Source organism: Barbatula barbatula (assembly GCF_947034865.1).
Source record: "Barbatula barbatula genome assembly, chromosome: 9".
NCBI lineage: Eukaryota > Metazoa > Chordata > Actinopteri > Cypriniformes > Nemacheilidae > Barbatula > Barbatula barbatula.
Window position 1 is genome coordinate 3,789,006 of NC_136772.1, and position 23,156 is coordinate 3,812,161.

General features: G+C 41.1%; 1 protein-coding gene across 1 annotated transcript in view; it reads left to right on the forward strand.

Moving 5' to 3' along the window:
* Positions 1–23,156, forward strand: part of ttn.2 (titin, tandem duplicate 2) — a 157,165-nt gene that overhangs the window by 131,560 nt on the left and 2,449 nt on the right. Inside the window, 31 exon segments of the mRNA XM_079464461.1 lie at positions 56–352; positions 462–1,049; positions 1,135–1,437; positions 1,546–2,130; positions 2,328–2,627; positions 2,703–3,005; positions 3,096–3,401; positions 3,508–5,274; positions 5,381–5,674; positions 5,766–6,044; positions 6,311–6,610; positions 6,703–8,769; positions 8,854–9,156; positions 9,253–9,558; positions 9,658–9,948; positions 10,038–10,337; positions 10,423–10,728; positions 10,876–11,178; positions 11,268–11,549; positions 11,648–12,241; positions 12,349–12,639; positions 12,752–13,051; positions 13,134–13,436; positions 13,542–13,844; positions 13,973–14,557; positions 14,653–14,958; positions 15,062–15,361; positions 15,447–16,022; positions 16,134–16,439; positions 16,641–17,234; positions 17,372–23,131. Of these exon segments, the coding sequence (XP_079320587.1) occupies positions 56–352; positions 462–1,049; positions 1,135–1,437; positions 1,546–2,130; positions 2,328–2,627; positions 2,703–3,005; positions 3,096–3,401; positions 3,508–5,274; positions 5,381–5,674; positions 5,766–6,044; positions 6,311–6,610; positions 6,703–8,769; positions 8,854–9,156; positions 9,253–9,558; positions 9,658–9,948; positions 10,038–10,337; positions 10,423–10,728; positions 10,876–11,178; positions 11,268–11,549; positions 11,648–12,241; positions 12,349–12,639; positions 12,752–13,051; positions 13,134–13,436; positions 13,542–13,844; positions 13,973–14,557; positions 14,653–14,958; positions 15,062–15,361; positions 15,447–16,022; positions 16,134–16,439; positions 16,641–17,234; positions 17,372–23,131 (19,698 nt within the window).

The window sequence follows — 23,156 nt, forward strand, 5'->3', positions numbered from 1 at the left end:
TGTTATTTCAGACTGTTGACTAAATAACTTTTTTAAATTACATTTTTGATTTCAGAAAAACCAAGTCCACCACCCAAGCTTGGAGTCACTGACGTCACAAAAGACTCTGTCTCACTTGCATGGCTTAAACCAGAGCATGATGGAGGTAGCAGAATTACAAACTACCTAATTGAGGCCCTTGAGAAAGGCCAGGAAAAGTGGATAAAGTGTGGCTCAACGAAATCAACTCATTTTGTTGTCTATGGATTAAGAGAGAATGCAGAGTACTATTTCAGAGTGCGGGCTGAAAACCATGCTGGACTTAGTGATCCCAAGGACATGGTTTTACCTGTGCTTGTAAAGGACCAACTAGGCAAGTCATTACATAAATTTTAGGCACACAAAATGTTTGATTAGTTTGTCATGATGTTCTGTAAACGTTTACATTTTTGTGTAATTTTGCTATTTTCTTTAATCAACAGAGGCACCTGAGATTATCATGAAGGACTTCCAACGCAACACTGCCTATGTTAAGGCAGGTTCAAATCTCAAGATTGGGATCCCTCTCACTGGTAAACCACTACCAAAAATATCTCTTTCTAAGGATGGACAGGTTTTAAAATCAACCATGAGATTCAACTCTGAGGTGATGGCTGACTCGCTTATCATCACTTTGCGTGAGAGTGTTGCTTTGGATGCAGGCAGATATGATATCACAGCCTCCAACTCCTGTGGAACCACAAAATCCTTTGTGAATATTGTGGTCCTTGACAGACCAACTCCACCAGTTGGCCCTGTTGAAGTGTGTGATGTTACAGAAGACAGTGCTAGTCTGAAGTGGTTACCTCCCACATATGACGGTGGTAGCCCAATCACCAACTATATTGTTCTCAAACGTGAGACCACTACCGCAAATTGGATAGAAGTATCATCTGCTGTTGCAAGATGCACAATCAAGATCATGAAGCTAATTACAGGTGTTGAGTATCAGTTCAGGATCAGGGCTGAGAATCGCTTTGGAATCAGTGACCATATTGATTCACCAATTGTTACTGTCAGTCTTCCATACAGTAAGTTAACTTTTTCTGTACATAATAAAACAAATTTGTAAATTCAAATGTATTTATAATTGAAACATTATCCAATTCTTTATAGCAATTCCCCTGGAACCTTCACAACCATGGGTGACAGCGGTCACAAAGGAAAGTATTACTGTTAACTGGAAGGAGCCATCTTCAGATGGTGGAAGCAGTGTCTTTGGATACCATCTTCAGATGAAAGACAGAAATAGCATTCTTTGGCAGAAAGTTAACAAAACCGTTATCCGCGCAACACACTTCAAAGTAACAAACGTGAGCCATGGGTTAATCTATGAATTCAAGGTTGCATCTGAAAATGCTGCTGGTATTGGTCCAGTCAGCAAGACCTCAGATCCTGTACTTGCAATTGATGCTTGTGGTAAGCATTATATTTCATGTGAATTGATTGTTCTATATGCTTGATGAATCAGTTTTAAAAATATATTAGAAATTATTTTGCTAATCACAATTGTTTTTTTCCCTGCAGAGCCTCCAAACAATCTTAGAGTCACTGATATCACAAAGAGTTCAATTAGTCTTGCCTGGCAGAAACCGTCATTTGATGGAGGAAGCAAAATTACTGGATATTTCATTGAAAGAAAAGACTCTCCAAAAGGCAGGTGGTCAAAAGCTAATTTGACAAATGTTGCTGACACAAAGTTTACAGTATCAGGATTGACTCAGAATGAATCCTACGAATTCAGAGTCTCTGCTAAGAATGCAGTTGGCTCCATTAGTAACCCGTCGTCAACTGTTGGACCAGTAACATGCGTGGACACATATGGTGCCCCTGAGATTGAACTTCCCCAAGTATATCTTGATGTTGTCAAATACAAAGCAGGAGATAACATTGATCTTAAAGTGGGTATTATTGCTAAACCTCAACCAACTATTGAATGGTACAAGGATGGAAAAGAGCTTGAGCCTGGAGCTCAGACTTCCATCTCCAGCACCTCTGACTCTGCATGCATCTCAGTTAAGGATGCCACACGTTTGAATACTGGAACATATGAACTCAAGATCAAGAACTCTTTAGGCTCAGCGTATTGTGCCATCAGAGTGCTTGTTCAAGGTATGTTGCCGTTTACAGCTAAATAGCTAACCCTTACTGATAAGCTAAACTCCTATTTTTCTTTTTGTTATGTTTAAATTAGAGCCGATTTTGAAATATTCAAAAACAAATAAATAGTATTAATTGCATTCCATGAAAGTAACGTTTACACCTCTAATTAAAGTCTGTATTCTCTGTCCCCCCTCCCCTTTCATCAGACAAACCGGGACCTCCTTCTGGAGAGATACAGTTCAAGAAAATCACTGCAGGTACTATCACAATTATGTGGGATCCTCCAGCTGATGAAGGTGGTGCAATGGTGACACATTACATTGTCGAGAAACGTGAGACAAGCAGAATTATGTGGTCGATAATCTCAGAAAAGCTTGAAGACTGCATTGTAACTGTCCAAAGGCTTATTAAGGGCAATGAATACATATTCCGTGTTCGTGGTGTAAACAAATATGGTGTTGGAGATCCTCTGGAATCAAGACCAGTTATTGCCCAGAATTCCTTTGGTAAGAAGTTTTTCTATTATAAAGCATTAATACAATATCAAAAACTAAGGCATTAATACTATGTTTTATGCACAGTTCCTCCTAGTCATCCGTCTAAACCTCAAGTAACAATGATAACCAAGTCAACAATGACTGTGGTATGGGAAAGACCAAGTTTGGATGGTGGATCTGATATCGATGGGTATTACTTGGAGAAACGGGAAAAGAAGAGTCTACAGTGGTTCAAGGTTATTAAAGATCCAATTCGTGATACCAGACAGAAAGTTAGCAACCTCACAGAGGGAAATGAATATCAGTACCGTGTCTGTTCTATCAACAAAGCTGGAGCTGGTCCATATTCTGATACATCCATCTTTTATAAAGCTTATGACCCCATTGGTAAGTTTTTATTTTTGGTCTGTATAACATTGTTAGACCTTGTTATTTATTGTTACGAATATTAATGTTATATGAATATTGTCATTTTAGACCCACCAAGTGAGCCAACAAAACTCAGAGTTGTTGATTCAACAAAGACATCTATTACCCTTGGCTGGGTGAAGCCTGTCTATGATGGTGGAAGTGAAATAACAAGCTACATTGTTGAGCAAAGAATAGCTGACGAAATGGAATGGGTCACTATAAGCTCTAAAGGTGAAGTGAGGACAACTGAATTTGTGGTATCCCACCTAAAACCTGGAGTGTACTATTTCTTCCGTGTGTCAGCTGTTAACTGTGTTGGAGCCGGACGGCCAATTGAGATGATGCAGCCTGTGCAAGCCAAAGATATTCTGGGTTTGTCACATCTATCCCTCTAAATGGTTAAAATATTGTTTAACATTGATTACACTGTGATATGACTATAAACCTGATCTAATTCTCAACTCTTTCATTTTAACAGAGGAGGCTGATGTTGATCTTGACATCTCAATGTCAACTCAGTATGTAGCAAAGGCTGGCAGAGATGTGGAAATTGTCATTCCTGTTAAGGGTAGGCCTGCTCCGAACGTAACATGGAGAAAGGGGGAAAAGAACATCAGTAGCGACACAAGATATAACATCAAAAACACTGAATATTCAACTACTCTCATCATTCCCAAAGTCACAAGGGATGATACAGGCAAATATCTTCTTGAGATTGAAAATGGAGTCGGAGAGCCAAAAACAATTACTGTGGCTGTTAAAATACTTGACACACCATCTGCTTGCAACAAGTTGATTGTGAAGAATGTGACACAAGGTAAACTCACTCTGAGCTGGGAACAACCTTTTATTGATGGTGGCTCTCCAATCACAAATTACATTGTTGAGAAGAAAGATGCTAAATTGAAGGCATTCACTGTTGTGACAAATGAATGTGCCAACACAACATACAAAGTTGAGGGTCTGGCTGATGAAATTTCGTATTTCTTCCGCGTTTCTGCTGAAAATGAATACGGTGTTGGTGATCCTTGTGAGACTGTACAACCTGTCAGAGCAACTGAAATGCCAGGTCCTGTAAAAGATCTTGTGTTGGTTGACTCATCTAATACATCTGTAACTCTGGCTTGGACAAAGCCTGATCACGATGGTGGCAGCCACATTTCTGAGTACATTGTTGAAAAGAAAACAAAGGAAGAAGAGACTTGGAGCATTGGTGGCACATGTAGACGTTGCCAGTGTGAAGTGTCAAATCTTAAAGAGCTCTCAGAAGTCATCTTTAGAGTGTTTGCCCAAAATGAAAAGGGTCGCAGTGATTTCTTTCAAATTGGACCGATCACTGTGAAGGACTTTTTGATACCACCTGAGGCCAAACTTATTGACTATCCAAATGGGGAATTAAGTGTTCGAATTGGACAAAATGTGAATATCGATTTGCCATACAAGGGTAAACCCAGGCCAGCTATTCAGTGGATGAAAGATGATGTAGTGCTCAAAGAAAGCGAACAAGTTCGTTTTAGGCAAACAGAGAACAAAGCAAGTCTGACTGTAAGAAATTCCAGAAAGGAAAATGCAGGAAAATATACATTGGTCCTTGATAACAAACTTGTCAAGTCATTCTTCGATGTCAAAGTAATAACACTTGGACCACCATCTGTGCCTGTAGGCCCAATACGTTTTTATGAAATTAAAGCTCAGAGTATTATCATTTCATGGGATGAACCACAGGAAGATGGTGGAGGAGAGATCACTTGCTACAGTGTCGAAAAGCGAGAGACATCCCAAGCAGCATGGAAAATGGTTTGCTCCAGTGTTGTCAGGAACACATTCAAGATACCAAATTTGGTTAAGGGTACTGAATACCAATTTAGAGTGCGTGCCGAGAACAAATATGGAGTAAGTGAGCCGCTCAACTCATCAGATGTGGTTGCTCAACACCAATACAAGCCACCAGGTCCTCCAGGGAAACCTGTGGTATTCAACGTTACAAGTGATGGCATGACAGTTCAGTGGGATGCCCCAAGCTTTGATGGTGGTTCACCAATCACTGGATACCATCTTGAGAAAAAAGACAGGAACAGCTTACTGTGGACAAAAGTAAATACCAATGTCATTTCCGGAAGAGAATACAGAGCCATTGGACTTATTGAAGGTCTGGAGTATTCATTCAGAGTTTATGCAGAAAACAATGCAGGGATGAGTCCAGTCAGTGATCAGAGCAAGCATAAACTGGCAATTTCCCCTGTTGGTAAGTCATTGTATTCTCATTTTTGTCACTGTTATTTCAGAGATTTGACGTTTTTTTTTCAGAAGTTTTTTGTAAAAAAGTATTTATTCCTATATTTTTTCTTTAGATCCTCCTGGCACACCGAACTGCATTGATGTTACCAGAGACTCTGTAACACTTCAGTGGGAACCACCTAAACGGGATGGAGGCAGTAGGATTGTGGCATACAGTGTGGAAAGGCGTCAGGGAAGAGGTCGTTGGCTAAGATGCAATTTTATTGACATCAGTGAATGCCAATTTACTGTAACAGGCCTTGCTGCAGGCGACCGCTTTGAATTCAGAGTAATTACCAGGAATGCTGTTGGAACAGTTAGTCCACCTTCTCAGTCATCTGGCTACATCATGACCAGAGATGAAAGTGGTATGTACATCCAAATCCATTTTTAGACATGTATTGGTGTACATTTAATATATTTTGTGTAACATATTCTTGTTCTAATAACTTTTTTCAGTAATTCCTGAGATTGAGTTTGCAGCCGAGAAGACCCTCGCCATTAAGGCAGGAGAAAACATTAAACTCAACTGCAGTATAAGGGGCCGTCCTGTACCTCAAGTGATTTGGTACAAGGATGGAAAGGAAGTTGACAAGATGCTGGTGGATATCACAACTGTTATAGGATCAAGCTCACTCTTCATCCGAGATGCTGACCGTAATGATCGTGGTATCTACACAGTTGAGGCCAAGAACAGTTCAGGCACAACAAAGGTGGATGTTCTGGTCAGAGTACAAGGTAAGTTCATGTTCATATGTTTTACATGTACATTTGCATTTATGAATTTGGCAGACGCTTTCATCCAAAGCGATTTTTGCATTATCCTAAACATTTGTTTCTAAGTATATGCAATCTCCTGGGATCGAACCCACAACATTGGCTTTGTTAACGCCATGCTATTGCCACTGAGCTAAAGGAAAGCTACATGTTTTGATGTGAACATGTCATGAAAATTTATTTATGTGGATGTAGCTGATTTCCAATGCTATTGTGATTTCATTCAGATACCCCTGGACCATCTGAGGGCCCACTGCGATTCACTAATATATCTGCTGAGAAAGCAACTCTTTGGTGGAGCCCACCTGAAAATGATGGCTGTGCACCTATCACTCATTATATGATTGAGAAGCGTGAGACTTCCAGAATTTCATGGGCACTTGTAACATCCAAGTGTGAAGCCTGCTCTTTCAACGCCACAAAACTGATTAAAGGCAACGAATATCAATTCCGTGTGTCAGCTGTCAATAAAGTTGGTGTGGGCAAGCCACTAGAGTCTGATCCAATCATTGCTCAGATGCAGTACAGTAAGTAAAAAATGGTTGTTGAGCAAATAAATGGTTATATTCTGTACATGTGCTTCTTTAACATTAAACATTCTTATTTTGAAATCTCACAGCGGTACCAGAGGCTACCGGGACACCCGATTGCACACATGTGACAGGAAACAGTATTACTCTATGCTGGACAAGACCAAGACATGATGGTGGAAATGAGATCAAGCACTACATTCTTGAAAGGCGAGAGAAGAAAAGCTTAAGATGGGTGAAAGTTTCAGCAAAGAGACCAATAACTGAACTTAGGCATAGAGTAACAAATCTTACAGAAGGTAATGAATATGAGTTCCGTGTTATGGCTGAAAATGGTGCTGGAATTGGACCTGCAAGTGGAACGTCAAGATTGTTCAAGTGCAGGGAGCCAACGAGTGCTCCCAGTGCTCCAACTGTTGTAAAGGTCATTGATTCCACCAAGACATCTGTTACCCTGGAATGGACCAAACCTGTGTTTGATGGTGGTTTGGAAATCATTGGTTACATTATTGAGATGTGCAAGGCAAGCCTTGAGGAATGGCACAGAGTCAACAACCAGACTTGTATCCATACCAAGTACACAGTAACAGATTTAGAACCTGGTGAGGAGTATAAATTCCGTGTGTGTGCAGTCAATGGTGCTGGAAAGGGAGAAACCTCTGAGACACCAAATGTAGTGCAAACAGTTGATCGTCTGACATCACCAGAAATAGATATAGATGCAGACTTTAAGCAGACACATGTTGTGAAGAATGGCGGAACAGTCACTCTTCACATTCCCTTCCGTGGAAAACCAGCCCCCCTTGCCACATGGACAAAAGCAGATGGAGAGCTTGGTGTAATGGTAGATATCAATACTACGGAAACATTCAGCACTTTGACGATTGAAAATTGCATCAGGTATGATGCTGGAAAGTATACGCTGTCTCTTGAAAACAACAGTGGTCGTAAAGCTATTACATTAACAGTAAAAGTGTTGGACACACCTGGACCACCAGGGCCTCTCTCATTCAAGGATGTGACAAGAGGTGCTCTCACACTCATGTGGGATGCCCCAACTAATGATGGGGGCGCTCGTGTCCATCACTACATTGTTGAGAAGCGAGAAGCGAGTCGCTTGAGTTGGCAAGTAGTCAGTGAAAAGTGCACACGCCAAATCTTGAGAGTGACCAACCTTGCTGTAGGTGTAGCATACTGCTTTAGAGTTACTGCTGAAAATCAGTATGGCAAAGGTGAACCATATGAAATGACAGAACCTATTATAGCCACAGAAGAGCCTGCCCCTCCCAAGCGATTGGATATCATTGATACTACATCCTCAACTGCCACCTTAGTATGGATGAAGCCCGAGCATGATGGTGGAAGCCGCATTACTGGGTACATTGTTGAGACTAGAAAGAAAGGCTCTGACCATTGGGTTGTTGGTGGTCAAACCAAATCTTTGAAAATGGTTCTCGAAGGCTTGGTTGAGAACACAGAATATGAGTTCCGGATCAAAGCCCAGAATGATGCTGGTGTAAGTCACCCACGAGATGCCTTAGCCTCTGTAATTATAAAGGAACCTCGTATAGAGCCAACAGCAGATCTTAGCAGCATTGATAAACAGCTCATCACTTGTAAAACTGGAAATTCCATTACCATTGATATTCCAATTAGTGGCAGACCAGTCCCCAAGGTAACATGGAAACTTGAAGAGATGAAACTAAAAGAAACCAACAGAATATCAATTAAAACCTCAAAAGACAGAACCACTTTATTGGTTAAGGATGCCAAGAGAGGCGACAGTGGAAAGTATTATCTCACTCTTGAAAATGCAGCTGGATCAAAGACGTTCACAGTTACAGTCATTGTCATTGGAAGACCAAGCCAACCAACTGGTCCTCTTGAAATATCAGGAATCTCATCTGAATCCTGTGTATTAAATTGGGGAGAACCTGCAGAGGATGGTGGGACGGACATCACCAATTATATTGTTGAGAAACGTGAGTCTGGATCCACAACATGGCAGGTTGTAAATTCAAGTGTGAAACGGACCACTATAAAAGTAACTCATCTGACCAAGTACATGGAGTACACGTTTAGAGTCTCTGCTGAAAACAAATTTGGTGTAAGCAAGTCGATCGAATCTCAAGCTATTGTTGCTGAGCATCCATTTGGTGAGTTCATTATGTATTATATGAACTTCCACTGGTTAATGAAACAGACTATGATACTGATATTTGATTTTTTCCTTTTTTTAGTCTCACCAAGCCCACCAACTCGCCCAGATGTTGTTTCAGTGTCTGCTAACGCCATTTCTATTCGCTGGGATGTGCCTTATCATGATGGTGGTAGCAAAGTAACTGGATACTTGATTGAGAAGAAGGAGCGTAATACCATCCTGTGGGTGAGGGAGAACAAGATTCCTTGCCTTGAATGTCACTACAAGGTGTCCAATCTTATAGAAGGCCTTGAGTACCAGTTCAGAGCATATGCAATGAACATTGCTGGTCTAAGTAAAGCAAGTGAACCATCAAGGCCAGTACTGGCTCTTAATCCAGTTGGTAAGTGACTTGTTACTTCTCTGCTATCCTGAATATATGCAATTGTTTTGATTAATGACTATATATATATCACATTATTTTTGTTTTCATTTTTAGATCCACCTGGCAAACCAGAGGTTTATGATGTAAACAAAACCTCAGTGTCTATTAGATGGTCTGTGCCATTCAATGACGGTGGCAGTAAGATTGTTGGATACGTTGTTGAACGCAAAGCTACCAGTGTTGATGATGAAACTCGCTGGTTAAAGTGCAACTACACTACAATCACAGAAAATGTCTTCACCATTACATCACTTAGTGAAGGAGAAGCCTATGAGTTCCGTGTTATTGCCAAAAATGGTGCTGGAGTCCACAGCATGCCATCAGAGTCTACAGGACCCATTACATGCAAAGATGAATACAGTAAGACATTTTTTAAATGGTGTACAAACATACAGTTTACAAATACAAATTATAAATATAATTAATCTATTTTAATTCACATTTTATTACATATTTTAGCACCACCAAAAGCTGAGCTGGACAGCAAACTTGTGGGTGAGACTATCACTATCAGAGCTGAAGCAGACCTTGTTCTTGATGCTGCAGTTGGTGGAAAACCAGAGCCCAAGGTTTTCTGGTCCAAGGGTGATAAGGAGCTAGAACTCGGAGAGAAATACTCACTAACCTACACCAGTACTAGAGCAATGGCTATTATTAAGTCATGTGATAGAAACGATACTGGAAAATACATCCTCACTGTGAAAAATGCTAGTGGAATCAAAACTGCTGCTGTCAATGTTAAAGTACTTGGTATGAACAAATCCAATTATATATGGTTGTTTAAGTCAAATTGCCTGGAATGCCTGGACATTTCATGAGTACATATTTTTATATTTTAGATACACCTGGACCACCTGAGGGTGCAATCACAATTAGCAGGGTGACAGACGAAAAATGTACAGTTTCCTGGAAGATTCCTCTGGAGGATGGTGGAGATACTGTCACTCACTATATTGTTGAGAGACGCGAGACCAGCAGACTCAACTGGGTTGTCATGGAAACTGAATGCAAATCTCTGTCTTGTGTCAGCACAAAACTTATCAAAAACAATGAGTACATTTTCCGTGTCAGAGGTGTAAATAAGTATGGTCCTGGTGTACCCCTAGAGTCTGAACCAGTTATCGCTAGAAATGCATACAGTAAGTATTAAAGTATAGTTTATTGTATTATGGTTTATTCATGACAACTCTGAGTCTTGAGACTTATTTGTGATTTACGTTACAGCTGTTCCAACACCTCCAGGAGCACCAGAGATTACTGCTATTGGAAAAGAACATGTCATCATTGAGTGGCTGAAGCCAGAGAGTGATGGTGGCAGTGAAGTCAAAAACTACCTTGTGGATAAACGTGAGAAGAGCGGCGTTAGATGGACAAGAGTAAACAAAAACTACACCATTTATGATACACGCCTCAAGATCACTGGTCTCCTTGAGGGCAGTGATTATCAGTTCCGTGTTGCAGCTGTCAATGCTGCCGGAACCAGTCTTCCAAGTGATGCATCTCAATATGCCCACTGCAGGGAGCCAGCATGTGAGTACTTATAAGTAACTCCCTTTGGATGTGTTTCATGGAGCGAATTATTTTAGTTGTCCATGCCAACAAACAAGAATTGTCTGAAAATACAGCATGTGCTTCTAAACTCTCTACTAAACACCTACGCTGACCTTTATTTTACAGATACCCCAGCGCCACCATCAGTTCCTCGTATTACAGATACCACAAAGCATAGTATTAGAATTTCATGGACTAGACCAATGTATGATGGCGGATCTGATGTCAAGGGCTACATTGTTGAGATTCTGGAGGAGGGAACAGAGCAGTGGTACAGAGCCACCCAAAAGACCTTGAGCAGTACTGAATACACTGTAACTGGCTTGACAAGTACCAAGAAATACCGCTTTAGGGTGGCTGCTGTCAATACAATGGGCACTGGAGAATTTAGTGAAGGCAGTGTTGAGACTGCACCTTCAGAGAGAGTTGGTAGGTTTTTTAAAGGTTCACAGCTATTTTCACTTTTATTTGATGTCGAAGCAGTTACTAATTGAAATATTTTACGGTTATCTTTTCAGAAATACCTGATATTGAACTACCTGATGAATTGAAGAAAACCGTTTGTATCAGGGCTGGCAACACTTTACGCCTTCATGTTACTACAACTGGCAGACCTGCACCGGTTATTACCTGGAGAAAGCCTGGAATCGATCTACAGTCCCGTGGCTTCATAGACACTTCAGAAAATACTACAACTTTAATAGTGGAGAAGGTGCATCGCTACGATGCTGGAAAATACACAATTGAGGCAGAGAATCCATCTGGCAAGAAAGTAGTAACTATTCTTGTTAAGGTTTATGGTGAGTAAAGATAAGTAACAGTTATAAATAATCATGAAAAAATTTACTACAATTACATATAAATACCCTTTATAACTTAACTTAAAAAAATGTTCTAGATACTCCTGGACCATGTGGTGCCGTAAATGTTAAGGATTACACAAAAGAATCCGCTGTTATCACCTGGGATGTGCCAACTATTGATGGTGGTGCACCAATCAACAACTACATAATTGAGAAGCGTGAGGCTTCAATGAAGTCCTACAAAACAATGACAACAGAATGCAAGAAGACATTATACAGAATCACTGAGCTGGAAGAAGGAACACAATACTTCTTTAGAGTATTGCCTGAGAACATTTATGGTATTGGAGAACCTTGTGAAATTAGTGAATCAGTACTTGTTTGCGAAGTTCCATCTGTTCCACAAGAACTGTATGTTATTGATATCACCAAGTCTACTGTCGTTCTTGGATGGGAAAAACCATTGCATGATGGTGGCAGCAGACTTACTGGTTTTGTCATTGAAGCCTGCAAAACTGGAGCTGACCGCTGGTTGGATGTTGCCCATTTGAAATCATCTGTGCTGCAGCACACGATTGATTCTCTAAATGAAAATGAGCAATATCTCTTTAGAATCAGAGCCAGAAATTGCAGGGGTGTCAGTGAGCCAAGAGATCTTATGACTCCTGTGACAATACAAGAACAAAGAGGTAAGATATTACCAGCTAAAATCAATAAGAACAAACAGTTTACATTAGTTTCTTCACTGTTTGGACATGATTTGAAAATTAAATTGTATTCCTCATTGCCTTTACAGTCATGCCCAAGATTGACCTGGCTGTCATCCCTCAAAAGATTGTCAATGTGCCCGCTGGTAAGCCAATTGTGCTCAACATTCCCATCAAAGGCAGACCTGCACCAGTCTGCTCTTGGTTCTTTGGTGGAGTCCAGATGAAGGACAAGCTTGACCGCATCAAGATTGAAACAACTGCTAAATTCACCAAACTGACAGTCCGTGAAACAACAATCAATGACACTGGTGACTATACTCTGAAAGTAAAGAATGTCACAGGAACTGCAACCGAGGTCATCAAAGTTATCATTCTTGGTGAGAAACGTTTTATTTTTCCTTAAGGTTTTTGGTTCTCCAGTGTATATTTAAAAGGTTTTAGGCATTTAAAGGGTGTTTGAAAATGACCAATCATGTATTTCTGCCCTAGATAAACCTGGAGTACCTGTTGGGCCTATGAGAATTGATGAGGTTGACGCCACATCTGTTACCTGCAGCTGGGAACCACCAGAGAAGGATGGAGGTGCAAATGTCAGTGGCTATGTTGTTGAGCAGCGTGATGCTCATCGACCAGGATGGCTGCCTGTCTCTGAATCTGTCACAAGACCTACATTCAAGTTTACCAGACTTACAGAGGGAACTGAATATGTATTCCGTGTAGCTGCAACAAATCGTTTCGGCATAGGCGGTTTCCTGCAGTCTGAAGTTGTTGAATGCAAGAGTGCCAAAAGTAGGTTTTTTCCCCTATACTGCATAATTTGTTTAAAGGTTTTTAGAGCAAATTATTAAATTGATCTTTTGTCTTTTTGTAGCTGTACCTGGAGTACCCAGCACACCTGAAATATTTGATGTGTCTCATGATGGCATGACTCTAACCTGGAGAGCGCCTGATGATGATGGTGGTTCCTCTGTGGCCGGCTACATTATTGAGCGTAAAGAGGTTGGATCGGACAGATGGGTTCGCATTAACAAGAATCCAGTGACAATGACAAGATACAGAGCCACAGGACTTATTGAGGGTCTTGAATATGAGTATAAAGTGACAGCCATCAACTCTAGAGGCACTGGAAAACCAAGTGCAAACTCTAAAGCTGCTATTGCAATGGACCCTATCGGTATGTACCAACATAACCTTGAAAAAATGCATCAAGATGTGTATATAGAACATTTAAGAAGGAATCTCAATATGCTAACAATACTTTTTATACTTTTTTAAACAGAACCTCCTGGTATTCCACTGAACCCAAGAGTCACAGACACCACAAGGACATCCGTTTCACTTGCTTGGTCTCATCCAGAGGAAGAAGGAGGTGCAGCTGTTACCGGTTATCTAATAGAGATGCAGAAGGTTGACCAGGTCGAATGGACAAAATGCAACACAACACCAACAAAGATCTGTGAATATACTTTGACCCACATGCCCCAGGGTGCTGAATACAGGTTCCGTGTGATGGCATGTAATGCTGGTGGAGCAGGAGAACCAGCTGAGATCCCAGGAGTGGTCAAAGTTACAGAAATGCTTGGTAAGGTCAATGATCTAAAACAACAAATGTAAAATAAGCATTTATATTTCCTGCATTGCATTGCTTTGTGTTTGAATGTTTGTGACAGTATAGAGTTGCGTTGTAACAGCTTGTTGTTTTGCTTGCAGAATATCCTGATTATGAACTCGACAAAACATACCAGGAAGGCTACGTTGTTAGACAAGGTGGTGTCATCAGACTATCTGTGCCCATCAAGGGAAAACCCTACCCAACATGCAAGTGGACAAAGGAAGGCCGTGACATTTCTCACAGAGCTATGATTGCCACCAGCGATGAACGTACTGAGCTTGTAATCAAGGAAGCCCACAGAGATGACACTGGCACATATGATCTTGTGCTGGAGAACAAATGTGGCAAGAAGGCTGTGTATATTAAGGTTAAAGTTATTGGCCGTCCAGATCCACCTGAGGGTCCTCTTGAATTTGACGACATTCAAGCACGTTCCGTAAGAGTAAGCTGGAGACCACCCTCAGATGATGGTTGCTCTGATATTCTGGGTTACCTTGTGGAGAGGCGAGAAGTTCCTAAAGCAGCCTGGTACACCGTGGACTCGCGTGTGGTTGACACATCACTGGTGGTTAAGGGACTGAAGGAAAATGTTGAATATCACTTCAGGGTTTCAGCAGAGAACCTGTTTGGCATCAGCAGATCCCTCAAATCTGATGAATCCGTTACCCCGAAAACTCCTCTCTGTAAGAATTTTTATCATGTTATATTTAACTTTCCAATAACATACAATTATATTTATGTATATAATGTTTTATTTATTTGTTTGTTTTGCATAAAGCTCCTCCAGAACCTCCCAGCTTCCCTCCAGAAATCATGGATGTTACAAAGACCACAGTTGGCCTTTCTTGGTCAAGACCAAAAGATGACGGTGGATCTCGTGTCACTGGATATTATGTTGAGAGAAGAGAAGTTTCCACTGAGAAATGGGTTCGTCATAACAAGACTCACATCACAACAACAATGTATACTCTCACTGGACTCATCCCTGATGCAGAGTACCAGTTCCGTGTAGTTGCTCAGAATGATATTGGTCAGAGTGAGCCAGGACCTGTATCAGAGTCAGTTGTATGTAAAGATCCATTTGGTAAGTTATCAGCCTCCTGTATCCCCTTCAATCAAACCTTTAATTCATCCTAATTAAGAAAAGGTAAAATACATGCTAAATTTCTCTTTTGTGGTTTTAACAGATAAACCAGGCCAACCTGGTGAGATTGACATTATATCTATAGCCAAGGACTGCATAACCATTCATTGGCTACGTCCTGAATCAGATGGTGGAAAAGAGATCCTTGGTTACTGGATTGAGTATAGGCAGGCAGGTGAAAGTGCCTGGAAGAAATGCAACAAAGAACGTTCAAAGGACAGGCAGTTTACCATGGGTGCTCTCATGGAGGCTACAGAGTATGAGTTCAGAGTGTTTGCTGAGAACGAAACTGGACTGAGTAGACCAAGAAGAACTGCCATGGGAATCAAAACCAAACTAAGTGGTAAGTCAATACAATGTTTTTGAAAGTATATATCTAAATCGAACATTCACAAATTATGGACGATAATTTTTTTTTAATTCTGCAGTTGGTGAGGCTCCTTGTCTGAAAGAGGAGATCAAAGAGACCACCACTAAACTAGGGGAATTTGGAACAATTACGTGCCAGATCATTGGAAGACCTCTTCCAGAAATCAGGTGGTACAGATATGGAAAGGAGCTGATCCAGAGCCGAAAATACAAGATGAGCTCTGATGGCCGAAACCACTCTTTAACAGTATTAACAGATGAACAAGAAGATGAAGGCCTGTACACATGCAGAGCCATCAATGAGGCAGGTGAAATTGAGACCAGTGGCAAGCTCCTGTTGCAGGCTGCACCACAATTCCACCCAGGATTCCCATTAAAGGAGAAATACTACTCAGGTTGTGGAACAAGCCTCCGTCTACATGTTGTCTACATTGGTCGCCCTATTCCACAAATCATGTGGTTCTATGGCAAGAAGCCTCTGAATCCATCTGAAAACGTCATCATTGAAAACACAGAAAGCTACACTCACTTAGTTATCAGAAATGTCCAGCGTAAGACAAATGCTGGAAGATATAAGGTGCAAATGAGCAACAAATTTGGCACAGTGGACACAGTCCTCCGTGTTGAGATCCAAGGTAAAATGTAATCAAATTTAATCAATGACATATACTAATCTGTCAATGTAAATATATTTATACACGTACACGTGTTAACCAAAGTAACAAATATCTTTCCTGCCCTTTTAGATAAGCCTCTTATGCCTGAAGGACCAGTCATTGTTGATGCTCTCTTGAAGAATTCTGTGATCATTAGCTGGAAGCCACCAAAGGATGATGGTGGATCAATGATCACAAATTACATTGTAGAGAAACGGGAAGCTAAGGAGGGTGAGCAGTGGCATCTTGTATCATCATCCATCTCAGGAACCACATGCCGTGTTCCAAACCTCATTGAGAGTTCTGGATATTACTTCCGGGTCTCTGCACAAAATCAGTATGGCATCAGTGAATCGCTTGAGATTCCTTCCATTGTCATTATCAAGAGTCCATTCGGTAAGTATCATTGTTTCAAGTATTTGTGCTTGGAGTAAGTCTAAAAAAATTGTTGGTACATTTAAACATATAATATATGTTTACAAATATCTGAAAATAGATATTGAAGAAATAACAGAGAATATTAAGTTATTATTATATTATATATTAAGTTAAGTTTATTCCTTTTTCCTTTTTTATCTATTACAATCGATAAAACAGAGAAACCTGGAGTCCCGCAACAGCCTGTTGTTACTTCTGTAACAAAGGATTCATGTGTTGTTTCTTGGAAACCACCAACCAGCGATGGGGGGGCTAAAATTAAGAACTATTACCTTGAGAAGAGAGAGAAGAAACAGAACAAATGGATTTCTGTTGCAACTGAAGAAATTCGAGAGACATCTTACACTGTTAAAGGCCTTCTTGAAGGTTTTGAATATGAATTCCGTGTCAAATGTGAAAATATTGGTGGAGAGAGTGACTGGAGTGAGATTTCAGAACCAGTCATACCGAAATCAGACACAGCTCTTCGTGCTCCATTCTTCAAGGAAGAATTGAGAGACATGTGCGTCAAATATAAGTCAAATGCAACCTTTGTCACTAAGGTAATTGGACATCCCAAGCCAGCAGTTAAATGGCACAAAAATGGTAAGGAGATTTCACCCGATGGAGAGAAAATAAAGGTGCAAGAATTCAAGGGAGGCTACTACCAGCTTGTTATCAGCAACGCTGATGATAACGATGCCGGTGTCTACCAGATTAGAGCTACTAACCAGCTTGGATCAATTTCCTCAACTGTGGCATTAGAGGTGGAGGGTAAGTATTACTGGTTGTTATTATCATATAATTTATTTAAACTGGATACTTGATTTATGTTTTATCTGTGTCAATACATATTCATCAGACTATAATTGGTATGTTAGATATTCAATTGTGTCATATTTTTTTCCTAGTACCTGCCAAGATTCATCTGCCATTAAATCTCCAAGGCATGGGAGCTGTTCACGCCATTCGTGGTGAGGTGGCTACCATCAAGATTCCAATTAGTGGCAAACCTGATCCTGTAATCACGTGGCAAAAGGGACAAGAGATGATTAATAATACAGCGTACCATCAAGTAATCATCACAAGATCATTCACCTCCTTAGTTTTCCAAAAGGGAGTGCAAAGAAAGGATTCTGGCTACTACGTCATTTGTGCCAAAAATCGATTTGGTGTTGATAAGCAGACAGTTGAACTTGATGTTGCTGATGTCCCTGATCATCCAAAGGATGTCAAAGTTAGTGATATTGGCAGAGATGCAATCACCCTTACTTGGACTCCAGGAAATGATGGTGGAAGTGAAATTATCAATTACATTATTGAAAAGTGCCCTACCACTGGTGACAGATGGATTCGTGTGGCTCAGACGTCAGAGTCCCAATACACTGTGATGAGCCTCTTTGGCAAAACAAAATACCAGTTCCGCGTGATTGCAGAGAACAGATTTGGCCTGAGTGGTCCATCTGCACCAACAGATCCTGTGACAACAAAAGAAGACAAATTAGCCATTAGAAACTATGATGAAGAAGTGGATGAAACAAGAGAGGTTACAAAGGAGGAGGTACCACATTCTAAAGTGAAAAATGTTCCCTCTCTGTACAGTATCTCTGAGGAGCTTGCTCGCAATGGACAGTTTGGCATTGTCCATCGCTGTGTTGAAATTAGCTCCAAAAAGACATTCTTAGCAAAATTCATCAAAGTTAAAGGTGCTGATCGAGAGCTGGTTGCAAGAGAAATTGAGACACTCAATATTGCAAGACACAAAAACATACTGTATCTTCATGAAACTTTTGATAGCCTGGAAGAATATGTCCTGATCTATGAATTCATGTCTGGTATGGACATCTTTGAGCGTCTCGGTACAAACTTTGACCTCACAGAGCAAGAAATTGTTCAGTATATGAGACAAGTTTGTGGCGCTGTAAAGTTCTTGCATAGTCACAACTATTGTCATTTCGATATCAGACCTGATAACATTGTTTATTCCACAAGGAAGAGCAGTACCATCAAGATCATTGAGATGGGTCAAGCCAGGTTGCTTACACCTGGAGAAAACATCAGAATCCAGTTCACAGCCCCCGAGTACTATGCCCCTGAAATTCACACCAGTGATTTTGTGACCACTGCCACTGACATGTGGTCTGTTGGTGTTCTTGCATATGTCCTCCTTGGTGGACTAAATCCATTTGCTGCTGAATCAAGTCAGAAAAGAATTGAGCACATCTCAAATGCAGAGTATGTGTTTGATAGTGAAGCCTTTAAGGAAACCAGTCTTGAAGCTATGGACTTTGTCGACAGACTGCTGACTAAAGACCGCAAACTGCGTATGACAGCCTCTGAAGCTTTGGAACATCCTTGGCTTAAGATGAAACTGGAACATGTTAGTTCAAAGGTTATCAAGACCTTGAGACACAGACGATACTACCAGACACTGGTGAAAAAGGAATGGAGCACAGTCATTTCTGCAGCACGTGTTGCATATGGTGGTGGCTACAGAAATCAGAGAAACATTTTGATTGGAAGAGTCAAAGTTGGACATCCTGAACAAGGCTTGAGAGCAGGTCCAGTCATGCACAGCTCTGCTGAAGAGGGTGGACATGTCAGATTTGTCTGCTGCATTGAGAATTGTGACCGAAACACTGAAGTGACCTGGTACTTTGGTTCTCGCAAACTGACAGCAAGCCATAAATATGAAATCAACTATGCTAATGGAGTTGCAAGCATATATGTTAAAGACATTGAAGAATGCGATGATGGAGTATACAGATGCAAGGTTGTCTGTGAAGACCGAGAGGACAATGCGTATGCCGAGCTGTTTGTTGAGACTGTTAGGTCCCATCGTGAATACTATCTGGGACGCTCACTCAAAAAGCCAAAACGCAGAATTGACAAAACCAAACTTTTGCAGAGGCCACCTGAGTTTACTCTGCCTTTGTACAACCGTTCAGCATACATTGGTGAAGATGTTCGCTTTGGTGTAACAATCACAGTCCATCCAGAGCCAAGTGTGACATGGTTGAAGGCTGGGCACAGAATCAAACCAGATCCTGCTAAATACACGTTCACAAGTGACAAGGGTCTTTATCAGCTGATGATTCATAATGTTGAGCTTAGCGATGATGCTGAATACACTGTTGTGGCAAACAACAAGTTTGGTGAGGACAGCTGCAAGGCACGTCTCACTGTCACACCACATAAGGTTGTTGAAGACACTATGAGACCAATGTTCAAACGTCTCTTAGCCAATATCGAGTGTGTTGAGGGGCAAAGTGTCCGCTTTGACCTGAGAGTGTCAGGAACTCCACCCCCAGCTCTAAAATGGGAGAAAGATGGCAAACCTCTTGACTTCAGACCACAAGTTGAAGTTGTTCAAGAGGATGTAGATTATCATGTTTTGCATATCAGAGAATCCCTAATTGAGGATTCAGGTACATACAGAGTCACTGCAACAAATACTGCTGGATCAGCAACTTGTCAAGCAACTCTCAAGGTTCAACGCCTAACATACACAAGGAGAGAGTTCAAGAGTGAGGAAGAGAGGCAGAAGTATGTACACAACCAAATTGAAAAGACTCTAAAGATGGCACAACATTTTTCCAAGGCAGAAGTTATTACACTTAATCCAGTAGCACAAGAAGCGTTGAAGGAAGCTGCTGAATTATATAAGCCAGCAGTGAGCACCAAGAACGTGCAGGGTGAGTTTGACCTCTCTGATAAAGAAGATCAAGAAATAAAGAAAATTAAAGAGGAAGACAAGAGGATACGCATGCCTTATGAAATTCCTGAAGCACGTGCACATGATCAATCTGTTCTCAGTGAAGATAAGGTCATCAAACACTTTGTGCCCCTATCTGATATGAAGTGGTACAAGAAGCTTCGTGACCAGTTTGAGATTTCCGAGCGCATGGAAAGAATTGTTCAAAAGAGACAGAGGCGTATTCGTCTTTCTAGATGGGAGCAATTCTATGTTGTGCCACTGCCCAGAATAACTGATCAATACAGACCAAAGTGGCGCATTCCAAAACTTACACAAGACGATTTAGAGACTGTAAGACCTGCAAAGAGATCACCATCTCCTGTGTCAGAGCTGTCCTTTAGACAGAGAAGGCGTTCACTTGGAGATCTCTCAGATGAGGAGTTCCTCGAGCCCGTTCAGGATTACACAGCATTGAGGAGATCTGAAAAAGAAAGACGAGAGCTTGAAGATGAATTAGAACTCGGATTTTCTGCCTCCCCACCCAGTGGAAGCCCTGTCCCCTTTGAGCTGTCTGCACTGCGCCGTGCTTCACCTAGGCCAGTTCAGAAAACTGAAGTAAGAAGCAAGGAAGAGATAAAACATGTGACAACAACAGAGCAGGCATGGGGCTCTCCACCTCCCATTTCCCATTTCATGAGGAGGAGGAGATCCTTATCTCCAACATACATTGAACTGATGCGTCCTGTCTCTGAACTCATCAGACCACCACGTGCACGTGTCTCAACAGAGGCTGAAGGTGAAGTCATTGAAAGAAGATCACCTACCCCTGAGAGGACACGTCCTCGTTCTCCAAGTCCTGTATCCAGTGAGAGAAGATCATCCAGATCCTCCTCTAGATTTGAAAGATCTGCTAGATTTGACATCATGTCTAGATATGAGGCAAGAAAAGCTGCTCTTAAATCTGAGCGCAAGTACCAGGTTGTGACACAGCAACCCTTCAGCCTTGACCATGCTCCTCGTATCACAGTAAGAATTCGTTCTCACCGAGTACCATGTGGTCAAAATACTAAATTTACTTTAAATGTTCAGTCCAAGCCAGATGCTGAAATCCAGTGGTTCCACAATGGACAACAAATCGAAGAAAGCAGCAAATACCAATTCACAAACATGAGTGGAGTGCTGTCTCTCCAAATTAATGGTTGTCAGGCTGAGGATAGTGGAACATACCGTGTCCTCTGCACAAACTTAAAGGGTGAGGCATCAGACTATGGAACTCTTGATGTTTCAGGAAGTGCTTTTACTACATACTCCTCAAGACGTAAAGATGAAGAGGCCCCAACACCATTTGTTCCTGAAATTACAAAAACTGATTTTTATCATACATCATCCATCAGAGCATCTTCTTCCTCACAGACTCATTTGGAAATCAGAGAATCTAAAACTAAACTAACAGAGAGACATGAAGTATCTGCTTTTGAGAAGTATGAATCCCAAAAGCTTGCAACATCTCCTATTAGATATGCATCCACTGAATACTTATCATCAGCTTCATATTCATCATCTGAAAGATTTACATCTGAAAAACATGTATCATCTGAAACCAAGGTGAAAGAATTAACAGAATCTGTAGTTTCCAAGAAATGTAAAGCTACGGTTTCAGCCAAAATACTCACAAAACCACATTCTTTAACTGTATCTAAGGGTGACTCTGCACGATTTGTCTGTGATATTGATGGCGAGCCAGCACCAAGTGTCACATGGATACATGAAGGAAGAACAATTGTCTCGTCACACCGTGTACATGTGACAACAACACAGTATAAGTCCACATTTGAGATTTCCTCAGTTGAGTATTCAGATGAAGGCAGCTATACTGTAGTTGTAGAAAATTCTGAAGGAAAGCAAGAGGCAAGGTTTACTTTGACTATTCACAAACCAGCACCTAAGGAGGAAGTGAAAACAACATTACCCTCATTCAAGTCACCAGAACCCTCTGTGAAATCTCCTGAGCCTACTGTGACATCCCCTGTATCATCAGTTAAATCTCCAGAACCCTCAGTGAAGTCTCCTGTGCCATCAGTTAAATCCCCAGAGCCTTCTGTGAAGTCACCTGTGCCATCAGTTAAGTCGCCAGAGCCTTCTGTGAAGTCACCGGTGCCATCAGTTAAATCTCCTGAGCCTTCAGTGAAATCTCCTGAGCCTTCTGTGAAATCTCCTGTGCCATCAATTAAATCACCAGAACCCACTGGTGTTAAGTCTCCCGAACCTCGAATTAAGTCCCCGGAAGGTATTAAATCACCATTCAGAGTAAAATCACCAGAGCCAATCACCTCTCCACGGAAGGTAAAGTCTCCACCTCCTATTAAGTCTCCTGAACCAACTACTCCTCAAAGAGTAAAGTCTCCAACAGCCCTAAAATCACCTGAGCCAATAACTTCGCCTTCCAGGGTAAAATCTCCACCTCCAGTAAAGTCTCCAGAGCCAGTTACCTCCCCTCTTAGAGTTAAATCTCCTACAGGAATTAAGTCTCCTGAACCAGTCACCTCACCTCTGAGAGCCAAATCTCCACCAACAATCAAATCTCCTGAGCCAATCATGTCACCTAAAAGAGTGAAATCTCCACCCCTGTCAAAGGAAGCACCACCAAAAATCATTCAGCAACTCAAAGCTGAAGCTTTTGAAGACAAAATTAAGATGGTCTGCGTAGCTGAGAGCTCTATCACAGAAGTTGTGTGGTACAAGGATGGCAAAAAACTGACTCAAAGCAGTCGTTACCAGATTCATACATCTGCTGATGGAATTTGCTGTTTCTATATATCTGATGTTTCTGAGAGAGACCAAGGCGAATACTCCTGTGAAATTATAAGTGTAGGTGGATCAGTGGTAAAATCATCATATTCTTTTGTTGGCCAAGTGTTTCAAACCATCTACAAAAAAGTAACTGCATTTGTGTCTACACACAAGTCTGTTCAAGGTAAATTTATTTTTAAATAATCATA